Source organism: Heptranchias perlo, chromosome 18 (assembly GCF_035084215.1).
Source record: "Heptranchias perlo isolate sHepPer1 chromosome 18, sHepPer1.hap1, whole genome shotgun sequence".
NCBI classification, from domain to species: domain Eukaryota; kingdom Metazoa; phylum Chordata; class Chondrichthyes; order Hexanchiformes; family Hexanchidae; genus Heptranchias; species Heptranchias perlo.
In genome coordinates this window covers 6,801,202-6,827,988 of record NC_090342.1, presented here as the reverse complement: position 1 = coordinate 6,827,988, position 26,787 = coordinate 6,801,202, and the positions used below count along the sequence as shown (strand labels likewise).

Sequence of the window (26,787 nt, the reverse complement as noted above, 5' to 3'; positions counted from 1 at the left end):
GTTGTTATCTATTTGTTGCTCATTTATATTCTCCTGCTTTTTTCTTCTTCCCTTCAATTTGTTTTGTTTCCTGATCATATAATGTCAGTTTGCCTCCTACGTTTTAGCCCCACTCCAGGACTTGAGCACATACTACTGCGCTGGTCAGCCCAGACTGATGGAGAGCTGTACTGACATCTTTTGGGTGAGGTGTTAAACCGAGGCTCTGCCTGCCTGTTCAGTGGATATAAACAATCCCATGGCACTATTCGAGGAAGATCAGGGGGAGTTCTCTCCAGTGTCCTGGCCAACATGTGTCCCTCAATTAAAACCTAAAACAGATGATCTGGCCATTTACTGCATTGTTGTTTGTGGGACCTTGCTGTGTGCAAATTGGCTGCCACGTTTCCTACATTACAAGAGTGACTACACTTCAAAAAAAGTAATTAATTGGCTGTGAAGTGCTTTGAAATGCCCTGTGGTAATGAAAGACGCTATACAAATGCAAGTTCTTTCTTTATCATTTAGAAAGCAGATAAAATAAATCAAAAAACTTGCATTTCTACAGTGTTGCATCTCTCTACAATGTCCCAAAGTGCTTCACATACAATGAATTAATTTGGAGTACAGCTGCTATGTTGACAAATGAGACAGCCATTTTGCATATGGCAAGGTCCCACAATCAGCCATGCGCTGTATAACCAGTTACTGCCTGATGCAGAATATTGGCCAGGATACCGAGAGAACTCCTTGCTCTTCATTGAATAGTGCTGTGGGACCTTTATAGTCTACCCTTGCCATGCGTAGATGGGCCTTGGTTTAACATCTCATCCAAAAGCATAACATGGTAAGCGTGAGCGAGGTGACATTGTTTTGCCATTGTACGTGTATCTCAACGATCCCAGTGAAATCTCCAGGACAAAATCAGGAAAGAGAAGACAATTTCTACAGCTAAGAAAGCACCTGTGGGAAAAACAACATCCTCAGCTTCTGAACAGCCAGCCATCTCTGGTCAATAGATTAGTCAAGTCAACAACGTATGGTGGAAATTATGCAGATATTTCTTCAGATTAGATGAAGGGCATTTATAGAAAGTAATAGATGGAACTTTTCCAGAACCTATCCTCAGGAGGTTAAAGTGATTGGCCAAACTCTCTGATAGAGCAGAGTGCGTTAGTGTAATGGTTATGTTATATAGTAATCCAGAGATCTCTTGATCTAATGATCAAAAGAAAGTGAGTTCATGTCTCACCACGGCAGTTTGGGAATCTGAATTCAGTTTTAAAAAGCTGGTAACAGCAAAAGTGACCATGTCGTAAAAACCCATCTGGTTCACATGTCCTTTTAGGGAGGGAAACCGGCCGTCCGTACGGGGCCTCGCCTATATGTGACTCCAGTCCCACACCAATGCGGTTGACTGCCCTGTGGAGTGGCCTAGCGAGCCACTCAGTTGGATGAAACCCCTACACCGCAGGTGGTTCAAGAAGACGACCCCCCCCCCCCCATCACCTTCTCAGGGCAACGAGGGACGGGCAATAAATGCCGGCCTTGCCAGCGACGCCCATATCCTTCCTGAGAATTAATTTTTTTAAAATAACATCCAGCAAAAGTCATGCAGATATTTCTTCAGATTAAATGAAGGACATTTATAGAAAGTAATCCTGGCCAAAGAGAGAACCTTTCCTGAACCTGCCCGCAGGAGGTTACCTTGGTTGAGTGAACTTTCTGACTGAGCAAACTGTAAATGCTCTGTGGGAGGAATGGCTTTGATGGGCCAAATAGCCATTTCTTGTTCCATGCTTCCTTATGTTGTTCGATGACGGCCCAAACCCATTTTTCTGAGAATGAACATGCTACCTAATCCCCACAGGAGAATGTACTTGAATTATTGGAATAAATAAATAAAACAAAAGGCCCTTTCCAAAACTCTGAGTAATACTACATTTATAAAGCTGTAGACCCAAAGGCCCAGAGTTTATTTAAGATAACTAGTGGGTCTCTTGTGGATTTGCTCACATTAAGTCGGAGGACGTTCTGTTTTATAAGGACGGCAACATATACTTAATAGTGCAGAAAATTTTATCCTGATGCTCAGGTGCAAGTATGTGCCAATTTTAAATAGATGATCCCTCATCAATAACTCCCCGACCAGAGGACATAATCTCTCCCTGCTCAGTATCTTCATATTTTAAAGACCTCCACTATTTCTACAGAAAGCTAAGGTGGGATAATCTTGTTAATCCCGCCTTCTGATCTCTGCGCAGCCGATGTTGATGACTATTAAAGTATTACGTAACACTTTCCCGCAGTGTGCAGCACTCAGTAGAGAAAGTTGCTGGTACAAAACTAACTATAGGAGAAGGAGTAGGTTCAGTTTGAATCATAATCAGTGAACCAACAGTTTATCATATTTACTTCTGGCTGAGCTTATAGCCTGCCCTAATCACAAGTGGCAGCTTTACGGAGCAGAAAATGTTGGCTCAGATGGCTGGATCCATATGTATCCCAGATGACTAACTGAACAGCATCAGATCCAGTCAGCGTCTCTTGCGGTTAACACTGCTGAATCTAGATCCTTCGACGGTTCGTACATTGACCTGACACATCAGGTTTTTTTTTTTAAAAACTTGTTCTTGGGATGTGGGTGTCACTGGACATTTATTACAGACATTGATGCAGGCACCAGCTACTGTAACAGGTACAGAAACTGGAGCGTAGGTTCATTAGGATCAGGGGTAGGCCACGGGCTTGATGGGTTGAATAACCGCCTTCTGTGCTGTAACCATTCTGTGATTCAGCCCCTCGGGCCCCCATTCAATTAGATCGTGGCTGATCTGTATCTCAACTCCATTTACCCTTACCTCCACATCCCTGGATACCCTGACCTAACAAAAATATATCGATCTCAATCTTGAAAACTCCAATTGTCCCAGCATCTACAGACCTTTGGGGGACAGAATTCCAGATTTCTACTACCCTTTGCGTGAAAAAGTGCTTCCTGATTTCGCTTCTGAATGGCCCAGCTCTAATTTTAAGATTATGTTGTTGATTGCTCTGCCAGAGGAGATAGTTTCTCCGTCTCTACCCTACTGAATCCTTTTAACATTTTAAAGACCTTGATCAGATCACCCCTCAACAATCTAAACTCTAGGGAGTACAAGCCAAGTTTATGCAACCTGTCCTCCTAATTTAACCCTTTAAGCCCCACTATAATTCTGGTGAATATGCACTGCACCCTCTCCAAGGCAAAACCGACTAGCAAATTCATACTGGGGTTGGAGTGATACTGGACTGTTGGACCCTGATCACCACTGCAGCAAAGTTACAACAAATGTAATTTCTATGAGCGCCACATAAGCATTTTGCTAACATTTTAAGAAGTTAACAGAAGTTTATGTTTTTCAAATATAATCCTTTCTGAGCACAGATGTAACGATTCAGCTCTCTAGTCTCAATGAGTAATATTTTCCTGGATGATATTGGGATACAGCAGCTGTTATCGATTGCAGAAGTGCCAGATTTCCATCAGAATGACAGAAATTACAAATGTAAAGTTACACCAATGGTACTGGAAATAACTACTCCAAGTATAGAGTAAATAATTTAATGTTACCATTACTGCCACTATGTTCCTCTTTATGAAATTGGCTAGACTGTATGAAGAAATCAGAGAGTAAAGAATTGATGAGCAGCACTATGAATGCACCCAGAGAGCAAGAGAACTCTTGCATTTTCCCCGCTCAGCAGTCAGCGTGAAATGTGTTTTAATTCTCCAGGATGATTAAAAATGTACACAAGTTTTGAGATTGTTTGAAGTGCCAGGAAAGACTATTACTTCCTAAGCTCTGCAAACCAGCAAAGGGACACAGAAACATAGGGATTGCTGGACGAAAAAAGACCAAGGTCCATGTAGTTGGCCTTCCACCATCCCGGTAGTCACATGATACAATGATAATGGAGTTGATTAATCATAGCAATCAATCTCCGTCAATTAGTCTACAACAGTCCCAGGCACGAGGCGAGGAAAACCCCCAGCGGTGGAGAGCTTTGCGAACCATAGGTCCAAAGTCACCTGTTCGTCCCAAACATGTTACACTTACCCCATCATATCCCAAAAGCAATGAAAATATCAGCCCAAAGGTACCAGTGTGATGTATTTTCATGCAAATCTACCTGTGTCTTTTTATTTTTAAAAAAAATCTTCATTTGTGCCACTGTGCCCTTTCTTTGTTGGCGGCAGGACTGGCTGACCCTCTCACCAATGGCATCAAACTGTGATTGGTGCAAAAGAGAAACGTCTCAGCTGGCACCTGATGAACAAAGTCTGTTTTTACACCTTGCCCCCAATTCAGTGTCCTGCTTCAGGTACGACAATATGGAAAGAATTGAAACACATCAGGTCAACAGCCAGATGTTGAAGCCCATGGATGCAAATGCACATCCTTCTGACTAACAATCAACCACCAGGATCCCGCTTGTGTAATCTTGTGGTAGTTACAATACTGGATGGGCTAAAATCGATAAAGAGGAGGTAATAGAAAGGCTAGCTGTACTTAAAGTAGATAAGTCACCCGGTCCGTATGGGATGCATCCTAGGTTGCTGAAGGAAGTAAGGATGGAAATACTGGCCATAATCTTCCAATCATCCTTAGATACCCGGGGGAGGGGGAGGGGGGGGGGGGGGAGGAGGAGAAAGGGGGGGGGGCCATGGAGAATTGCAAATGTTACACCTTTGTTCAAAAAGGGGTGTAAGGATAAACCCAGCAACTACAGGCCAGTCAGTTTAACCTCTGTAGTGGAGAAACGTTTAGAAACAGCAAGTGATTAGGAAGGCAAATAGAATGTTGTCATTTATTGCAAGGGGAATGGAATATAAAAGTAGAGATGTTTTGCTACAGTTGTACAGGGCATTGGTGAGACCACATCTAGAATAGTGTGTGTAGCTTTGGTCTCCTTATTTAAGAAAGGACATAATTGCTTTGGAGGCGGTTCAGAGAAGGTTCACTCGACTGATTCCTGGGATGAGGGGGTTATCTTATGAGGAAAGGTTGGACAAGTTGGGCCTGTATACATTGGAGTTCAGAAGAATGAGAGGTGATCTTTTTGAAACAGGTAAGATCCTGAGGGGACTTGAAGGGGTAGACGCTGAGAGGATGTTTCCCCTTGTGGGAGATACTAGAACTAGGGGACAGAGTGTAACAATAATGGGGTCTCCCATTTAAGATAGAATCATAGAAGTTACAACGTGGAAACAGGCCCTTCGGCCCAACATGTCCATGTCGCCCTGTTTATACCACTAAGCTAGTCCCAATTTCCTGCACTTGGCCCATATCCCTCTATACCCATCTTACCCATGTAACTGTCCAAATGCTTTTTAAAAGACAAAATTGTACCCGCCTCTACTACTGCCTCTGGCAGCTCGTTCCAGACACTCACCACCCTTTGAATGAAAAAATTGCCCCTCTGGACCCTTTTGTATCTCTCCCCTCTCACCTTAAATCTATGCCCCTCGTTATAGACTCCCCTACCTTTGGGAAAAGATTTTGACTATCTACCTTATCTATGCCCCTCATTATTTTATAGACTTCTATAAGATCACCCCTTAACCTCCTACTCTCCAGGGAAAAAAGTCCCAGTCTGTCTAACCTCTCCCTATAAGTCAAACCATCAAGTCCCGGTAGCATCCTAGTAAATCTTTTCTGCACTCTTTCTAGTTTAATAATATCCTTTCTATAATAGGGTGACCAGAACTGTACACAGTATTCCAAGTGTGGCCTTACTAATGTCTTGTACAACTTCAACAAGACATCCCAACTCCTGTATTCAATGTTCTGACCAATGAAACCAAGCATGCCGAATGCCTTCTTCACCACCCTATCCACCTGTGACTCCACTTTCAAGGAGCTATGAACCTGTACTCCTAGATCTCTTTGTTCTAGAACTCTCCCCAACGCTCTACCATTAACGGAGTAGGTCCTGGCCCGATTCGATCTACCAAAATGCATCACCTCACATTTATCTAAATTAAACTCTATGGAGATGGCGAATTTTTTTCTCTGAGGATCGTGAGTCCGTGGAACTCCCTTCCCCAGAGAGTGGTGGAGGCAGGGTCATTTAATATTTTTAAGGCTGAGTTAGATAGATTCCATATTTACAAGGGAGTCAAAGGTTATAGTAGGTAGATGGGAAAGAAGGGTTGAGGTCACAATCAGATCAGCCATGATCTCATCAAATGGCAGAGCAGGCTCGAGGGGCCGAATGGCCTACTCCTGCTCTTAATTCGTGTATTCTTATAGGTGCAAGAAGAGAGAGATCTGGGGGTACAGGTGCTCAAATCGTTGAAGGTGGCAGGGCAGGTTGAGAAAGCAGATAAGAAAGCATACGAGATCCTGGGCTTTATAAATAAAGGCATAGAGTACAAAAGCATTACGATGAACCTTTATGAAAAACTGGTTTGGCCACAGCTGGAGTATTGTGTCCAGTTCTGAGCACCACACTTTAGGAAGGATGTGAAGGCCTTGGAGAGGGTGCAGAAGAGATTTACTAGAATGGTTCCAAGGATGAGAGACTTCAGTTACGTGCATAAACTGGAGAAGCTGGGGTTGTTCTTCTTAGAGCAGAGACAGTTGCAAGGAGATTTGATAGAGGTGTTCAAAATCATGAAGCGTCTAGACAGAATACATAGAGAGAAACTGTTCCCATTGGCGGAGGGGTCAAGGACCAGAGGACATAAATTGAAGGTGATTGGCAAAAGAACCAAAGGCGACATGAAGAAAAACTTTTTTTTTAAACATAGCAAGTGGTTGTGATCTGGAATGCACTGCCTGAGGGGGTGCTGGAGGCAGATTCAATTGTGGCTTTCAAAAGGGAATTGGATAAGTACTTGAAAGAAAAAAATTTGCAGGGCTACAGGGAAAGGGCGGAGTAGTGGGACTAGCTGGATTGCTCTTGCAGTGAGCCGGCATGGACTCGACGGGCCAAATGGCCTCCTTCTGTGCAGTAACCAGTTTATGATTCTATGTTTGGATCGACACTTACTCTGAAGTGCAATAATTGTTTTTATATGAACATACGGAAAAGATGGGCAGGAAAAGATCCACTGGTCCAACCAGCCTGTCCCATACAGTTGTGATTCCTTGTGCATCCCGATACAGACATTCCCTATCCCACCCGGAGCCTTGTAATCTCTTGGGAGAGGCAAAAAAAAAATGGTTAAAAAACCCAGGGCAATTAGGAGAGAAAAATCTGGTAAATTTCTCTTCGACCCTATAATGTGATCGAAACTAGTCCAGGAGACCACATATCTGTCTCTGGGTCCATTCCCAATCTTTTTCAAAAAAACCCCTCACCCCCCCCAACCTTTGGTTACGCCTGTCTCTCAGTCCGTTCCCAATCGTTTCCTTGGCTGGGTTTGCTGCCACTTCTCTGCAGCTGTGAAATTTCCTCTTTTATTTGGTCTGTGGAAGAACCCTTGCTTCCACCCTGTGTGTCTCAAGCAGCATAACAGCTTCCTCTCTTTGGGAGAAGTTGCCCCATCTCAGTCCCACTCACTTCTTTCTGTGCATCAGCTCTTTTTTTTTAGTAATCAGCTAATGTCAGATGCCCATGACAATTTCTGTTTTCATTTAAATCCATTCCTTTGCAGGTTCCGAATAGATATTTCGGCATTAATATAGGGTGAGGATTTTATACAGCTCCACTGAGAATGAGACAATGCTGCTTAATGTCACAATGACTTGTTTAATCCACATGAAGATATCTGATGAATTCCAGCAACACTTTTTCAAAAATCTGTAGATACAGTATCAGCAATCATGCAGCCTGAATAACCCAGGGGGATGGGAAAGATGTTATTGCAGGAGATGCAGCAATTCAGAGACACTGCTAAAGGAATCAGCTGAACATACATACTGTTAAACTTAACATAGTATGTCACTCAACCTGGCTGCTCGATGCTAGATACACTTTACACTGATGCATAAACATTGTCCCTCTGCTCCAGTTCTATGAATTTTTAGTTGAGATGAAGTGCTTAACAGAATCTCACTGGAACTGACTCTGCTTAACAACCAAAACCCTTTAATTCATTATCTGCAGGTCAATGCCCTGCCAAGTCTCTACGAAGTACCTTACTAGTTGCTGCAGACATCTTCGCTGTCAAAGAGCAACTACTGCGTTAAAAAGCCCCACAAAGCATTCAGTAACAGACATTGTTCTCTTCCAAGGAAGGAGGCGTTTATAAATAAAAACAGATCAAACAGAAATCTAGGAGCATTTCCTACTTCTCCACATAAAATAGGATACCTTGGATCCAGTCATTGGGCAGAGTCAGTTTATCATCAGCAGTGTGACAGGAAAAAGGTTTTTAAATAGATGGTCTCGTATCCAATCCAGCAAGGCAGCCCGAGGAGGAACCAAAGACAAAGGACATTCTCCTCATCTTTCTATCCATGTTCTTGGTGCTTTTTATAGGACTGTACCTGAGTGGCCTCCTCCCATTTCGTTCAATACATTCTCATAGTGGCAGGATGAATGATTTGGCTCCATCTCCAGTTACCTTGCAGTGTGCTGGAATACACTGCCCCATCAATCTTATGAATAAGCACAGTGAAAGACTATCTATTAGGGAAAAAGCAATACTATATCAATTACAGTGGTATAAAAGCACAATAATGAACGAGTATTAATTACAATGAAAACCAATACTAAATGGTCATCCTAGTTGCCTTAATTTGATTACAGCCTGTAAGTGGCTATTTAAGGTAGATGCCCATTTAATCAGAATGCACAAAAACCAGAGTTTCACTGCATATATACTGCACTGAGCAGTAAGCTGCATTCTCAACTAAAACTATGCAGTCACTTCTAATTTTGTTTATAGGACATTGCTTCTGTAAAAAAAAAAGTTCAATGAGCTCTTCCAAAGAGCCGGCACAAGCATGATGGGCTGAACGGCCTCCTTCTGTGCTGTATCATTCTATCGATGTTGGCTCTTTGAAAAAGATAACAAGGGCAGCGGGCACGTGGGAACGCCATCACCTCCAGGTTCCCCTCCAACACACAAACCACACAGACTAGGGACATAAATTGGACGTTCCTTCATAGTCGCTGGGTCAAAATCCTGGAATTCCTGACCTAACAGCACTGTGGGAGCACCTTCAACACACGGACTGCAGCGGCTCAAGAAGGCGGCCCAACACCACCTTCTCAAGGGGCAACTAAGGATGGGCAATAAATGCCGGCCTTACCAGTGACGCCATGTACTAAGAATGGATTAAAAAACCAAGGCAATGTGAACTCAACGACGGAAATTTCATTGTTATAGCTCCAATAGAAACCACCTAATCCAGGAATTCACAGTGAAGGTAAACCCGATGGACTAGTAATCCAGAGGCCTGGACTAATAATCCGGAGTCATGAGTTCAAATCCCACCACGGCAGCTGGGGAATTTAAATTCAATTAATTAAATCAAATCTGGAATTTAAAAAAAAAACTAGTATCAGTAATGGCGGCCACAAAACTATCGGATTGTCGTAAAAACCCATCCGGTTCACTAATGCCCTTTAGGGAAGGAAACCTGCCGTCCTTCCTCTGTCTGGCCTATATGTGACTCCAGACCCACAGCAATGTGGTTGATTCTTATTCGCCCTTTGAAATGGCCAAAGCAAGCCACTCAGTCAAGAAGGCGGCTCACCACCACCTTCTCAAGGGCAATAAATGCTGGCTTTGCCAGTGACGCCGACATCCCATGAACGAAGAAAAAAAGTTTCAATGCATACCCAATCTCTACCTGATCAAATTTGACTTTTCAGGGAAAGAAATATGGTCGACAGACCTTGGGATGGAAATTTCATTGGATGATGGCATAGCAAATTGGGCTTGACAATCCTCATTGAGATCCCAGCCTTCGTGCAGTGTAGGGCAAATCTCTGCGGGGGACCCAGTCGATTATTTCACATTTATGAAACAATTATAAGGAGCCAAATTAGGTCAAATTTTGGTTCATAAGAACATAAGAAACAGGAGGAGTAGGCCATACAGCCCCTTGAGGCTGCTCCACCATTCTATAAGATCATGGCTGATCTTCGATGTCGACTCCACTTTCCAGCCCATATCCCTTGATTCCCTTCGAGTCCAAAAGTCTATTGATCTCAGCCTTGAACATACTCAACGACTCAGCATCCACGGCCCTCAGGGGTAAAGAATTCCAAAGATTCACAACCCCGAGTGAAGAAATTTCTCCTCATCTCAGTCCTAAATGGCTGACCCCTTATCCTGAGACTATGCCCCGCTCGTACTAGGCTCTCCAGCCAGGAGGAACAGCCTCTCAGCATCTACCCTGTCGAGCCCTCTCAGAATCTTAACATGTTTCAAAGAAATCACATTTCATTCTTCTAAATTCCACAGAGTATAGGCCCATTCTACTCAAACTTCATGTCAGTTCAGATAATAGATTAAGAGAAAGGGAAGGGGAGAGTGAGGGGAAAGCTATCTGAGACATTTCAAGCTGTAGGACTCAAACATTATATCTAGGAATACCTAGTCCAGTACTAACAGTTCATGAATTGTGATAGACCAGTTGTCGCCTTTTGGAATAGTCTCTACAATTGGCCCAGTTCTCTTTTCCCCAACTGCAGAGGTTCAAATAGCCTGTAGGAAAAAACACACAACTGTTTAGAATTCTAAGAAGTTAAATACAATAGTCCTGACAGTGAGAGGAATACAAAATCAGCTGGGGTTCCCACTCCTGACCACGATCTTGTGATTCCTGCCGGAAGTGCACAGCTGAGCTTATAAATAGCTTTAAAAGTGCCCAATTGAAAGATGAGGTGCTGAACACCTCCATTCAATACGGAAGCGTGACCCTGACCTTCCGGTCACTTGCCATTTTAATTCTCCGTCCCATTCCCACTCTGACCTCTCCCTCCTATACTGTTCCAATGTAGCGCAATGGAAGCTCGAGGAACAGCACCTCATCTTTCAATGAGGCACTTTACAACCTTCTGGACTCAACATTGATTTCAACAACTACAGATCATAACCACTGCTCCCATTTTTCTGGACAGTGCTGGTAGGTTCTACTGATGCCACTTTCAGCTCCTCTAGTTTGTAGCTCATTTCTCGTCCCTTTACCACCCGCCTGGCCTCGCACCACCACTTGTCATTTAATCACTCCTACCCTCTGCCCTATCAGATACCTTCCCTTTTGTTCTTTACCCCCCCCCACCACCCCCGACTCCCTTTCCCTGGCTCTGTACTTGCTTTAAAACTGTTAAATCTTCAACTCCTTCCAGTTCTGATGAAAGGTCATTGACCTGAAACCTTAACACTGTTTCGTTCTCCACAGATGCGGCCTGACTTGCTGAGTATTTCCAGCATTTTCTGTTTTTGTTTCAGATTTCCAGCATCTGCAATATTTTGCTTTTGCTTTAAAAAGTAAAGGCTGTCTGAATCACAATTGGGCCCGTTGGGGAAAGTATATCCTAGAGAATTTGCAGGGAAGTCTTGAACAAGGCTGTTGAGCGGGAGAAGGACTTGACAGTAGTTGCTCATGAATCATTGAATGTCCATGATCGGAGGCTGTTGAAGTGAATAAGGTGTCAGGATTTACCACCAGGACAATTAAATATAAAACCAGAAGTACAATTCTGTCCTTGTACAAGGCCTGGGTTCAAGAATACGTCTAGAATACTGCGACCAGTTTTAGACCAGGTTTTGGGCCCTTCATTGTGAGTCAGGTTGGGTCTTTTTACTTTGGAAAAGCATAGGCTTCAGGGTGATTTGGCAGAGATTAAAATAATTAAATTATGTCCACATGAACACCTTATTTGAACGAGGTAGGCAGGGGAATACTAGAGGCATCAGTGCTCATTATAAAAGCAGAGTAACCTTACATGTTAGAAAGAAAGACTTACATTTAAGTAGCACCTTTCACCTCAGGATGTCCCAAAGCCCTTTACAACAAATTAAGTAGTTTTTTGAAGTGTAGTCACTGTTGAAATGTAGAAAACACAGCAGCCAATTTGCACACAGCAAGATCCCACAAACAGCAATGAGATAAATGACCAGATAATCTGTTTTAGTAATGGTGGTTGGGGGATAAACATTGGCCAGGACACCGGGGAGAATTACCCTGCTCTTGTTTGAAATAGTGCCGTGGGATCTTTTGTATCTGCCTGAGGGGGCAGACGGGGCCTCGGTTTAACGTCACATCTGAAAGATGGCACCTCTGACAGTGCAGCACTCCCTCAGTACTGCACTGGGAGTGTGAGCCTGGATTATGTGCTTAAGTCTCCGGAGTTTGACTTGAACCCACGACTTTCTGACACAGCGCTACCTGCTGATCCATGGCTGGCACACGACGAGGAAGAGTCACTGAGCTCTGGAATAGGTTGCCAATGCAAGCGGTGAGTGTGGATGGAAGTATTTGCTGCAAGTCTTTAATAGAACAATAGGCATCTATGGATGGAAGATACCTTGAATTATAGTAAGAACGGGATATGACGCTCGACTCATCGATCGACAGTTCCGACGGGCCACAGCAAAAAATCGCATAGACCTCCTCAGGAGACTAACACGGGACGCAACCAACAGAGTACCCTTTGTCGTCCAGTACTTCCCCGGAGCGGAGAAACTACGCCATGTTCTCCGCAGCCTTCAACATGTCATCAATGAGGACAAACACCTCGCTATGGCCATCCCCACACCTCCACTACTCGCCTTTAAACAGCCACCCAACCTCAAACAGACCATCGTTCGCAGCAAACTACCTAGCTTTCAAGAGAACAGCGTCCACGACGCCACACAACCCTGCCACGGTAACCTCTGCAAGACATGCCAGATCATCGACACAGATACCACCATCACACGAGATGACACCACCCACCAGGTGCATGGTTCATACTCCTGTGACTCAGCCAACGTTGTCTACCTCATACGTTGCAGGAAAGGATGCCCCAGAGCATGGTACATTGGCGAGACCATGCAGACGCTGCGACAACGGATGAACGGACACCGCGCAACAATCGCCAAACAGGAGGGTTCCCTCCCAGTCGGGGAACACTTCAGCAGTCATGGACATTCATCCACCGACCTTCGGGTAAGCGTACTCCAAGGCGGCCTTCGAGACACACGACAACGCAAAATCGTCGAGCAGAAATTGATAGCCAAGTTCCGCACCCATGAGGACGGCCTCAACCGGGATCTTGGGTTCATGTCACGCTACACGTTACCCCACCAGCGAACAAATGTTATCTGTTTTTAATATAATGGGTCATTTGCTGGCTCTCTCTGCCTTCCGGATGTTTCTGCCTCTCTCTGTGTTTTTTTTTCTCTGTTTTTTTTCCCTGTTTGTTTTTTTGTTGAATGTGTATTCGGGGGTTCTGCAGGTAACACCTCTCTGTCTGAACACGGTGATTGCCTTGGCAACGGGCAGTTGCAGGGGCAGTCTGTAAACACCATGTATTGTTCAATATGTATAAATGCGTAGGCTTCAAGGAGATCTTGAAACATTTGCCTGAGGAAGGAGAAAATCTCCGAAAGCTTGTGAATTTAAAATAAAATTGCTGGACTATAACTTGGTGTTGTAAAATTGTTTACAATTGAATTATAGAAGCAAGGTAGGTTAACGGAGTAGTGGCATCAGTCACCTTGGTCTCCTGGAGCTTGTTTGATCCTCTTGGGGGGGTCCGGGGGGAGTTTTTCTAGCATCTTTCCCTAAATCAGCCCAAGGTATTTTCTACTTTTTCTTTTGCCACTCCCAGGAGATTGTGTGGCTTGCATGGGAGGTGTCGGGATGGATTGATGGTGCATGTAGATTGCACAATGTCAGAACGGCCAGCTTGATGGCGTAGCCAGTCTTGTCCTGTCCTTTTTTGTATGTTCATATGATAAAAAGCAACAAAAAATGTTACTTACCACCATTCTTCTAAATGATGCATTCTCTGGCTCGCAAACATTTTTGATTCTTCCCTTGATTTGTTTGATGCTGAAAGCCATGATAACCTTTAACTTCTCAAGTTTCAAGATGCCGTCAAACAGCATCAATACTGCAGCACTTGATTTGGAACAGGACTAATGGTAAATTTTGCAACGTGCCACTTTCAAGTCTTTCTGTCTGCAGAATTATCGAAGAACACACCAGATGGTCAAGGTGGTGATCACAAATCTTTATTACATTAGTGATCATAAATATTTCGTTACAAGTGACGGTGCTTTTACAAGTGGTCGTTAAATGAATGAGACCCTGAAGTACTTGGTACATATCCTACTACCAGTTTGGCAGCATTTCTGCTACAGTGACTGTATTGCATTTACAAATCATTCAAAAAAAGGAAACCTCACAGGGGGAATAAATGGAAGTGACTGTGCTGTTGTGTCCATTTGTTTAGATATTTATTGGTTAAGTGAACCTCGTGTGAAAATACAGAGTTATAGAAACAAAGAACTTTGATAAATCTTAGTTAACAAAAGGCTGTTTTATGAATAAATACGTAGGTACATTGATAAAACATTCACATGATCCCACCAATGGTTTTCTTCAATCACACATGTCAGACTTCCTTTAATAATAGAAAAGCACAACACTGGTCCTTTTAAGCATAATCTGTTTTTTCTAACAGTCACCATAGGTTGATGCAACAATAACATTTAGAAAGACCCTAGTTTAAACATGTACTCGATTTGCAGAAATCACCTCTGTATAGTACACCCAGAAATCAAAATTACAATGCAATCCTGTTATATGCAATGGGTTGGGACGGACAAAAAAAAGTTACTTACAACCGGACTTGCACATAACAGGAATAATTGATGCGTAGTTGGGAATTATCTGAACTTGTTAAAGATATGTTTAGATTAATTTTACTGTAACAGACAGAATAAAACTGACATTACAAGCTATCATACAGGTATTAATGGCAGTGTCAGGTCATGACAACTTGAGGCGTTAAAATAAAGACAAAACGCTACATTTGGAATGTTGTAAGGCTTTTTTCCCTATGGCACAGCCCTAACATATTTGTTAATATTAGCATATACTGACCATCGGTGTGAAATCATCCAGAAGGCACTGCTTTACATTCCTCCAACATCCCGCCCTACAGAATATGTTTTCACATTTTAAGTACAAATATATTTTGGACCCTGCTAAAAGTACTTCAATCTGAACTAAACATGTATGCTAAGCTCACTTGTCTCTCTTAAGGGGCTGTAACATTCATACACTAAGCACTAGTAACAGGGAATACTGGAAACAGCATTCAGAAATAGTTGAAAATGCACTTTTGTATAACGGACGAGTATTTCTGCTGTTATTGGTATTCTAACATTTGCACATTATTTAGTATATGGCTTCTGCTAAAACTGGCTTAACTACAGTAGTTGTAAAAATTGATCCTTGTCCCTAACTAGTTACGTATGGAGCACACCGAGCGTGGAGTGTTTCTTTAAAGCACTGAAATTCATTGCCAGATAATTTTATATATATATATGTATATATACACAATGAAAAGTTTTCAAAGCACTTTTATCGTCAAATTAGAAGCACATCTAGTCCAACATTGTGTCTGGCACCCTTATTAGAGATCCACTGTGCTGAAGAATGACCCCTTCCGGACGTTGATCTTTGTAGCTCCCATATATGGCTTCATTTGGTTCTGGTCATAGTTAATTGAATATGTAGTTAATAACAATCTGAAGCAGGATGAGGAAGAGAATGACGACACAGTCTCTGTGTTGCAAAAAGGAGTTATTTGCATTAGACTGGCTTGCTGATGTTCGACTCCGTAGAGCTGCCAAACTTCTAAAATAAAGAATGCATCCTTTAGTCCAGCAAATGCAAATTGTACCGGGTTTTATAAACGCTGAATATTTCTGTCATTGTGTATCATTTAAGAAACAGATCCATTTTATTTAAATTTTGGTAAACAATCTCACAAATCCATGATATCTCCTTTGAACAAATCTTACATCAACACTACTATCTTTGCCCCTCTTCTCTTCTAGACTTGAAATGTGTACCATGTTAATCAGCCAGGTTGGTGGTGCAATTGGGGAGGTACCAAACAATTCAACATTTTCCCACAGAGGAAGGGAGGAGGAGGAGGAGGAGGAGGAGGAAGAATAGGGAGGAGGTGAGAAAGTGGGGGGGGGGGGGGAAGAGAAGAGTGAAAGGGAAGATTGGAGGGGAGGGAAGAGAGAGATGGGGAGGGGGAGAAGGCAGGGGAGGACGAAGATGACAGTAACCTGCATTTATATAGTGCCTTTAATGCAGAAAACATTCCCAAATTTATAAACAGATAAAAAGTATAAAGGACCGGGAGTCAAACTATGTTGGGGGAGTTAGGAATAACTGGCCATGCAGTAATATTAGCACAGTAATTTATAACTTGGATTCTGTTCAAGATCTTTTTCAGTTTGCAAGAACATACGGTGGTTCTGACAGCAAATTAGCTTTATTACTTAGTGAGACATGATTTACAAATATTGTAAATTTGAAAGCATGCCTTTTTCTGCTGACAATGACCTTCTGTCTTTTCTTACTTCACATTACAGGACAACATGAGTTGAAATCTCAATTAACTAACTGGTCCAGGGAGCTTAGGATTCCCAGGAGGCACCAGCAAAAAGTTAAAGATTTGCCTCAAACAAAGCCAATTTCAAAATAGCCCATCATACAGGTGGTGCTGTAATCAATCACTATTTTTAAGAAGAGTGAAACACAGACAATTGGTTCAATGGCAGGAAGCATTAAAGTGGAATTACAGTAGTTTTAAAACCTATTGTAGGCCCAAAACAAGAACAATGAGGAGTACTGTTTCCTCCCAAATTGATTCTACTACAACAAACCCAAGACAGTGGGCCAGTCGCTGCCACTGGGCCCTCTGCAGATGCCATCAATCGTACACTATGATTGTTTAACTGAAGAGATGCTTCTGCAGGTCAGGGAATGCTCTGCTGTCACCTAGTGGTCTGTCTGAGGACAGTTCAAACTCACCCAATGAAGAGCAGCAAATCTGAATGTTTGCTGAGCTTTACATTTGTGCATACAAGGTGGAATCCAACACTTGGGTGTGGACATGTGGGGTAACTCTGGGTGTCAAACAACTGTGCTAGCTTAAGCCAATAGCGAATCTATAGCCCATGTCATAATGTTGTCCTGTTTCACCAACTCTAAATGAGTAGGCTTCACAGTATATCATCCATGTGTACCAAGAGGGAAGGCTATGAAATCAATTTTTAAAAAACTCAAAAAAGTGTAAGAAAATGAGAGAGATATGGAAGGGTCTTTGCAAACTGAAAAAGGCATGCTTAAAATTATAAATTTACAATTTATAAATCATGCCATATTAAGTGTAGTTATTTTTCCACATAGAATATTTGATTGAGCTTGCAATTGTATATCTATGAATTTTTAAACCCACTGTCTGCAAAGAGGAAGGCCACTTCCATGTATGGTTAATATTGAATAATTACCTTACTGAGGTGACAAGTTAGTAATTATGACATATAAACACTCGAGTACATTTTCCAGCTCACCTAATATTAAAACAAACTGTGTTAAGCTCTGATTTTTTTCCATAACGTTTAAGAAAACCATTTGGCTCAGTGGTTAAGTGCACGGTTGAGTGTGGGACTGAGCTATACAGATACGATCCATGGTATGCAATGAGCTAACTGACGACCTGCACAGCGGTGCGCCATTACAACAGGCCCAGCAGCCCGAGGCTTGAGGGGGTGGAGGGAAGAACACACCCAGGATCCGTGCTTCTGTTTACTAGTGAGGGCGAGCGGGGGGGGGGGGGGGGGGGGGGGCTGGGAGACCAGTGGTTGTCTCTCTCAGACATAAAAAATGGCTATTTTGGCGAGGTCCTAGAGGCCTGTCAGTGTCCATGGAACTGTTCCATGACGTGAGTTACCATCCTCAAAATTGGAAGTAAATTGTATAATGCAAGAACCTATTAAAGAAATCTGTATAATTTCCACTGCCATGAACTCTCCCTTACTTAATCTCCTGTAGGAGGTGGATAAACCTTTGCGGCTAATCATTCTGTCTGAAAATAATTTTTCAGATTACAGCATTCTTCAGACATGACATTCTTCGTGAAAAGATAATCACTATATCACATCCACTGCTGCAATGTGAATAATAATTTTTCAGATTACACAGTCAACAGCTGCATTGACACAATAAGGCCAGTCCATGCAGGTTTTATTTACTTAGTCTCTAGATTTTTCTCCATCACCAGATGCTGTCATTGCTCCATCTGTTCTGTATTAGTATTAAAATTCCAACATTTGCTATTTAATCTCAATTGTTAATGATGATATGAATCACCAAAAAGTCATTGTCAAGTGAATCACCCACCCTGACAGTCTTGGTGAGATCAGGAACTCAGCCTATCGAGGAAACCTGCATTCTAACACCACATAGTATTTTTCAAATCTAATACCTGATTAGATGAATTCATTTCATACCTGTTGATCTCCTCCTGTGTCTGCTTTATTGAATCTATGGCACTCAGAAGTTCACTAAGGTCATTTGCTTTCTTCCTCAATCTTGTACTGTGCTTTGCCGTCTTTTGTTCTGCAAGAAACGTACGGAGCCTTACAAGGGGATCTATCATGACCAAGAGAAACCAAGGCAGCTGCAGTGCCAAACCAAGTGAAAGCATCAATCTTTCACGGTACCTGTAAATACTAAACATTTTTAAAATTTAACTTGCATTTATATAGCGCCTATAGCGTTGTAAAACGTCCCAAAGCGAGTGTAATCAGACAAAAATTGACACCGAGCTAAAGGAGGAGCTATTAGGAGGGGTGACAAAGCTTGTTCAAAGAGATAGGTTTTAAAGGAGGAGACAGGGGTGGAGAGGCAGAGGGGTTCAGGGAGGGAATTCCAGAGCTTGGAACCTAAGCGGCTGAAGGCACGGCCGCCAATGGCAGGGCGAAGGAAGTTAAGAATGCTCAAGAGGCCAGAGTTCGAGGAACGCAGAGTTCTCTGAGGGTTGTAGGGCTGGACGAGGTTACAGAGATAGGGAGTGGCGAGGCCACGGAGGGATTAGAACATCAGCTGGCAGAGCCAAAAGAAGTCATTCGTTAAACACTCGGGTGTTCCAACTGCAAGTCTTCAGGAAATTGTTTTTCATAGATCTCTCCCTCTGTAGGTCCTTCACTGCCTCTCATCACCACTATGGCTTTCTCCTATAACTGAAAGAGCTTAAGTGCGCCATCAGTCTTTGCAATTTCTCTCCCTCAAATGGAACGCAGTCTCCTGTATGAATGAGTCTAAATATCCTTTGAGATTGGAATTCAAATTCCAGTCCTCTCACTGGGAATTTATTTATCACTGTAACCGCAGGGTGATAATTACTAAAGAACTGAAAAAAAAACACTTAGGTGGTGTCACAGTAACGTAAGAAACAGATCATTTCTCCAAGACCAGAAGATCACAGGTTTGAGTCAGAGGCAGCTGTTGCTTCAATCTGCCTACTTCAGTCAGAAGTTAAGACAACTCTGTATTAAGCCATTTAATGGAGTGCTACATGGGGTGGGGGCGCAGAAGAAAAAATCAGACTGTTAACTTGAATCAGCACCTCGTACTTCTCCAGAGTTGATCTGTCATTTGGAGAAACATTGTGGCTTCAGACTGACCCACACTCTGGCAGGAGAACATGCAACGACAAACAGCTTGTAACCAGAAAAGGAAAAAAAAAAGCAGGAAAACAACTGTGTTTTTAATTTCTTATCGTGCTGCCACTGGGGAACTTTCCTTGGCTTAGAATGGTGAAGTTAAACAATTTGAGCAAAGACATGTCTAGCTGATCCTATTCATCCAATTAAGAGTGCTGTGGAGCACAAAGATGGCAGCATATTGGCAGTGCATACATGGGCCGCAGATTTGTGCCTGAATTTTCCCATTGCGTGCTCGTTTGTGTCCAGCATAGAGTCGGAGAGGGTGCTGTACGGTGTGGGTGTGAGGGGAAATCCTTAGATTAATTAAAGCAAAACTAAAAATAAGGCAAAAATGTCTCACTAAGCTAACAGTCCTGAATAGCACGGAGGCGCTTAATTGCAACTATTTAGCTCTCTGTCTGGCATATATTGAGTGGGGGGATAGGAGAGAAAAGTTTGGAAGGAGACGAAAAGGCAAAAAAAGACTGAACTCACTTTCACTCTCCGACGAGTCCTGGTGATCCAGTTCTGGACTGGAGCAGCCACTTTCAGGACTCTGCTGACCACTGTGCTTACTCCGCGTTCGTTTTGGCGCAGAGACCTACAACCATTAAATGGAACACAAAACAAAAGTTTTAAAACTCTTTTGCTGGGTCACCTACATCACGAATATCACGTCCAGTCTTGCTAAAAAAAAATCTTTTTATAATGTGCCACAACTTTTTTTTTGCCAAAAAATTGACCTACCAATGGCTGTAAAAATCAAACAAATAGATGGCCATCTATTTGTACACAGTGTGATTTCTTTTCACAGAAAAAAAACACTTGCCATCTGATGTGTAATACCCAACAGCAGTGCATCAACCAGACTACCATCGGATTTTCACATCTGTCATGACTGAAACTAGCAGAATGGAAGGTACTTGCTGAGACACACTTTTTGGACAAACTTTTCCAGCGGGTGTTTATGCTGGGAAATGGCATTTTTATTCACCTCTTGCATCCTGGTTCAGTAACAAGGTTGGAGACTGGATAACGGTCGCTCCCTTCTGTCCTAACAGTGTTCTGTGTCCCAATCTAGGTGGTACTCCAAACTCTTGCACCAGAGGTGCAATTTCATTGCCCACACCGGTCACCCTCGTCGATACTTTGAAAGACATCAGTAAATTTGTATTAACTGGTGCCCAATTATGGGCAGTTTTGCATTATGGACATGCATTCACTGCAAACTGACACGGGGAAACTAATTCGTGTTTTTTTTTTAGAACCCTTGCATCTGTCAGAGCAAGGCATGGAATCAGAAGTTTGTACTGAATTTGAACACAGATAAAAGGACCGGACCCATAAAACACCCAGAAGGGAGCCACCTTCTTTGACAGCAACTCCACTATCTGGAAGGACAAGGGCAGCAGGTGCATGGAGACACCATCACCTCCAAGTCACACACCATCCCAACTTGGACATTTATCACCTTTCCTTCATCATCGTTGGGTCAAAATCCAGGAACTCCCTACCTAACAGCACTGAGGGAGCACCTTCACCACATGGACTGCAACGGTTCGAGAAGGCGGCCCACTGCCACCTTCTCAAGAGCAATTAGGTATGGGAAATAAATGCCGGCCTTGCTAGCGATGCCCATGTCTTGAAAATTAATTAGAATTTTTTAAAAATTGAAAAGCACTAACGTTTTGGAAAAAAGATCTAATTTCACGACATACTATAATCACAAGTTATTAGTTATACGAAAGAATGTTTTGGTAATAATGTTACAGATCAAGCACCACAATATGCTGGAATATCAAAACGCTGCATTATAGTGAAGTAAGCAGCTTCTTACCCACAATTCGGCACAAATGGTATTCTTGGTATTGGTCACATCACCGAGGGGCAGTGACACGTTTCCCCACAGAGAGGAAGATAACAGCAGAGCACAACATTTGGTGCTGCTATTTTTGGACCTCTTCGCAGCTGGCTGTGGAATGGTGCTGGCAGAGGCTGCTGCCCACCATCTTTAGGTCGAGGAATGGGAAGAGAAAATGGGCGGGCATGAAATTGTTTACAAATGCATTGCCATGCTTAAATGACATTATATAAAGGAAAGAAAACTCTTCCAAAGTTCTTGTTATGTCACACCTGTTTCATAAAACTGGAATAATTTATGGGTAGACAGAATTCAGCAAAAACAGTGGGAAAAAAATTCCCAGCATTATATATTCCAAAAAAAACCTGTGAGGCTCAATCCTTTTGTTCATTCCTGAATACAGGTTTGCATCTGAAATACCAATGGCATCATACAGGTGGACTTTCACTTCTGATCAACGGCGAGGTGGGGGGGGAGGAAATGGGAAGGAGGAAGAAAAAATAGCTGTTTGAGATATTGACGGGCACCAGTTGCAATAAATTCGGCATCTCACAATCTTAAAACCTACCTGACGTTTGTAATTGTCTTTCCTTCCCCCTTGGTTACTGAGACTAATTATACTGGCAGAACGTACCATTGGAGTTCGGTGCCAAACTTTTGACTGGATGACACCTTCTTTTTCATACTGAATGAGGTCATTCAGAGGGTCCCAGGGTCTGGTGCTGCATGCAATAAAATATACTACGTAATTAGTGATCAGGCAAAATAGTTATGATCTTAGGATGCAATGCAAGGATCACACGTAATCACAGTTGTGACAGTGAAATAATATGCTCCATATTCACAATACTGAAACCAAGATGACAAAGAAGGGACAAAAATGAAAGAAAATACATGAAAATAAAAGACATTAACTGAAGTTTGCATTTAGATAGCCCCTTACCACATCTCCCAGAAACAATCAATGATTTGCTTTCATGTGCACCATTGTTGTATAGGCAAATAGAACAGCCATTTCACACCCAGCAAGGTCCCACAAACTGCAATGAGGTAAGAGACCTGTTAATCTGTTGGTGTTGAGGGGCGAATGTTTGTCAGGAGTTGGTGAGAACTCCCGGCTCTTCAAATAATGCAGAACTAGTGGATCTTTACAAGGCCACTTGTCAACATACTCGCCAGGAGACCAGAATCTGGGCTATCAACCCACAACGAGCTCTTTCAAAGAGCTGGCACAGACACGATAGGCCAAATGGCCACCTTCTGTGCTGTATGATTCTCTGAACTACACTCAGTGCTAATGGAAGGCTGATTGTCAACAAATAAAGGAGGAAAGGAGAAGGGAGAAGGGTTATGCAATGAGTTTTTCCTTTGCAGATAAAACGAAGGCACTGGAATTTAGCCATGCAAAGATACTTTGCCTCAGTATTTACCAGGGAGACTAACAAGGTGGGCATGACATTAGAAGAAATGATCAAAAAAGATATGAAGGCATTTAAGATAAAAAGGGGGGAGATTATCGATAAACTACGAAAACTTAGAGGGGATAAAATCTCTGGACTTAATGGATTGGATCCGCACATATTAAGTCAGGGAGGAAATAGCAGAGGCACTATTACATATACATAAAAATTCATTAGAAAAGGGAATGGTACCAGAGGACTGGCGGACAGCTAATGTTATTCCTATATTTAAAAAGGGAGATAGAACAAGTCCAGGGAACTATACATCAATTAGCTTAATGTTGGTGGTAGGAAAGATAATGGAATCTTTAATCAAAGATGAAATAGAAAAAAAAGCTAGAAAATGAAAATATAATAAAGAATAGTCAGCACGGATTTCAGAAGGGAAAATCATGCTTGACCAACCTTATTGAATTCTTTGAAGTAACAGAAAAATTAGACAAGGGCAATGCAGTAGAGGTAATATATTTGGATTTTCAAAAGGCCTTTGATAAGGTATCACATAGTGATAAGGTCAGAGCACATGGAGTCAAGGGACAGGTAGCAGAATGAATAGCAAGCTGGCTACAAAACAGAAAACAGAGAGTAGGTGTTAAGGGTAGGACATTCAGACTGCCAAAAGGTGGGAAGTGGAGTTCCACAGGGATTGTTGCTGTTGTTCACAATTTACATTAATGATATGGACTTGGGAATTGGAAGCACAATTTCAAAATTTGCGGACGACACCAAATTTGGGGGGGGGGGGGGTGCTGCTGTATAGTTAATACAAAAGGAAGAATGTGTCAAAATGCAAGAAGACATTAATAAACTTGCAGAATGGGTGTGTAATTGGCAAATGAATTTCAATATAAGTGTGAGGTGGTGCATTTTGGTAGGAAGAATAAGGAGGCCACAAACTGCTTGGAAAATAAGTGTCTGAATGGGGTAGAGGAGCAGAGGGATCTCAGGGTACAGATACACAAATCACTAAAAGTAGCACTGCAGGTTAATAACGCCATAAAAAAGGCAAATCAAGCACTGGGGTTCATTTCTGGATGGATAGAATTGAAAAGCAGAGAAAGTTTGTTAAATTTGTATAGAACCTTGATTAGACCACACTTACTGTGCACAGTTCCGATCTCCATATTATAAAAAGGATATTGAGGCATTGGAGAAGGTGCAAAAAAGATTCACAAGGATGATACCAGAACTGAGGATATACTTATCAGGAAAGGCTAAACAGGCTGGGGCTCCTTTCTCTAGAAAAGAGAAGGTGGGGGAGGGGGTGACCTGATAGAGGTCTTTAAGATAATGATAGGGTCTGATAGGGTAGATGTGGAGAAAACGTTTCCACTTGTGGGTCCAAAACTAGAGGTCATAAATATAAGACAGTCGCTAATAAATCCAGGGAATTCAGGAGAAACTTCTTTACCCAGAGAGTGGTTAGAACATGGAACGCACTACCACAAGGAGTAGTTGAGGCAAATAGCATAAATGCATTTAAAGGGAAGCTAGATAAGCACATGAGGGAGATAGGAAGAGAAGGATATGCTGATAGGGTTAGATAAAGTAGAGAGGGAGGAGGCTCGTATGGAGCATAAATGCCAGCATAGACCAGTTGGGCTGAATAGCCTATTTCTGTGCTGCAGACACGATGTAGCCTCTCTCTGTGCAGGGTTTAGCAAAAGTCTATTTCAGACTATTGACATTTTTAGTGTAGAACAGAAATGCATACCGTTCTTTACTCAATGTTCCACTGCATAAGGAGGGCAAGAGTTAAAAATAACTTTTGGAAGACTTACTCTGCGTATTTGTATTGCCACTCTCCTGTAGCTGGATCTTGCTCAAACAAGCGAGGAATCCATTCCTCTCCCTTGGCTTTCCGCTGTTTGGCAGCTTTACGTTGTGCTTCTTCCAAGATGAACTTTTCACTAGTGGCTTCGTTTTGGTCCTTGTTGAGTATTGCACGAGTTACATGCTGCCATAGTCTAAGGAGATGATCATAAAAAGGAAGGCAAATAAGATTAGATTAAACTTTTCTTTCAATGATAACTTCTGATAATTCCATTTACTAGTTTAATGAAGTATTTAAAATGTAGTTGAGATTCTGAATGAACTCTTAACAGACCAGAATTACCATCAATTAGAAACCACCATCAATCCAAAGCTTTTGTCAACAAAATTAGAATGCAATTTACCGAATCAAAATGTCTTATGATTGAGATATAAGGATATATTATTGGTGAACCATTTCATAATTCATGACAGTTTCAAAATATTCAGTTGTCATCAAGGAAATATTTTCTATATCCCCAACAGGCAGCATGTATCATTTAAGCAATATCAATTTTAATATTTTCTGCAGTTTTCTGACTTCGTAAAGTACAATGGAGAGAATATATTTAAACAAGTATTTGCACAGAGAGTAGATGATTGCAGGCAGACTATATGGTGGAAATGGAAATCTTATTTATAACGCTCCAGTTACATCCTGTAGAATAAAGGGCTTATGTAGGGTGAATTCTCCCCTGGTTTGGTCGTGTGATCTTTCCCCACCTTAGTAATGACTCATTTACTTCTATGTTCCCTGTGACAAAAGGGATTATTGGAATAGATTGTTCAAATATTTGACATACCATTTTCAGTGTTCCATTATTTCAAACAAATTTATGGGATGATTTTGTTTTTTCTAGTGCCTGCACTGTATATTTGTATCTGGTGCTTGTAAGTTGCTATGGCTGTTGCCAGGGAAATGTGTGGTATGCACTGGAGCGCCTGGCTCCTAGTTTTGGACTCCCTCACAAGTGGAAACGTCGTCTCTATGTCCACCCTATCAAACCCCTTCATAATTCTAAAGACCTCTATTCGGTCACCCCTCAGCCTTCTCTTTTCTAAAGAGTCCCACCCTTAAGAGCAGAGGAAGAGCTTTTCATTAATGAAATGACTTTGAAAATAAAACACCCATTCCTTTTGAAAGATGACAGTAGATGTGCAAGTTTAGCAGAAATGTTCATCGAGAAATTTTCTAACCACTGGCACTGACTGACATTAACCTCAGGAAAGCTGGAGTGGAAAAAATGCCTGTCCTAACTATATTATAAAGGGATTTTACCAATGCCTAAGGGATGCAGGTGATGTGGACTTGCAAGAACGAATCATTTCACATCAAGGTGGGTGACACCATCATCCACCACAACTTTTGGTATTGGCAGGTCAGGAAGAAATCTAAGCGTATATTCCCCAGATCCATAGAAGCGTTATTCCCATAATCTAGAAGGCAATTCCAGCAGGTCTATCCAAAGTAACAAGATTTGATGACATCTGCATTATAGGGATTAGATTTTTCTCCTTCCTCAACACCTCTCCAACACTTGCCTTTCATTATGACCCATTTAGAACCTCAAGGGGTCCCCAAACCCATTTTATTCTATTTTCTTGCCTCTCTGTGTGTTCGGCCACTCCTCTTCAATTCAGGCACCATTCTTAGTCAACGGACCTCTCCTCAAATCTTTGGCAATAATGCGTGGAAGCAGTGATCAGGAGTCACCTCACTTCCACCCCATTCAATTCTATACAGCCTAATGGAACACACATTAGTGAATCATCTGGCGTGTTAGGCCCCAACACTGCATTACCAGGCTACTATTTTACTCAAAGTTCAATTTGATTACACCACCCCAACATTCTTGTTGCTGAATTTTTTAAAAATTTGTTCATGGGATGTGGGCGTCGCTGGCGAGGCCGGCATTTATTGCCCATCCCTAGTTGCGCTCGAGAAGGTGGTGGTGAGCCGCCTTCTTGAACCGCTGCAGTCCGTGTGGTGACGGTTCTCC

At 42.3% G+C, this 26,787-nt stretch overlaps 1 protein-coding gene and 1 long non-coding RNA gene across 10 annotated transcripts in view; both read right to left on the bottom strand.

Annotated features, from left to right (window-relative positions):
• Nucleotides 1-7,731: 7,731 nt before the first annotated feature.
• Nucleotides 7,732-14,077, bottom strand: LOC137334932 (uncharacterized). The gene is made up of 3 exons (XR_010966267.1): nucleotides 13,898-14,077; nucleotides 10,520-10,630; nucleotides 7,732-8,570 (listed from the first exon to the last, which is right to left on the bottom strand). It is a non-coding gene; the product is annotated as an uncharacterized lncRNA (long non-coding RNA).
• Nucleotides 14,078-14,133: 56 nt separating this feature from the next.
• osbpl8 (oxysterol binding protein-like 8) overlaps nucleotides 14,134-26,787 on the bottom strand; it is a 122,355-nt gene continuing 109,701 nt past the window's right edge. For 6 of the 9 annotated variants that reach the window (XM_067999287.1, XM_067999290.1, XM_067999288.1 and 3 more), the window contains 5 exons: nucleotides 24,757-24,942; nucleotides 22,084-22,237; nucleotides 20,150-20,255; nucleotides 18,458-18,566; nucleotides 14,134-15,782 (listed from right to left, as the gene is read on the bottom strand). In XM_067999287.1, the coding sequence (XP_067855388.1) occupies nucleotides 15,647-15,782; nucleotides 18,458-18,566; nucleotides 20,150-20,255; nucleotides 22,084-22,237; nucleotides 24,757-24,942 (691 nt within the window). In that variant the 3' untranslated portion in view covers nucleotides 14,134-15,646. Of the gene's footprint in view, nucleotides 15,783-18,457; nucleotides 18,567-20,149; nucleotides 20,256-20,286; nucleotides 20,802-21,880; nucleotides 21,966-22,083; nucleotides 22,238-24,756; nucleotides 24,943-26,787 lie in introns of those variants that run through there. The other 3 variants (XM_067999289.1, XR_010966170.1, XM_067999294.1) reach the window with 3 other exon arrangements.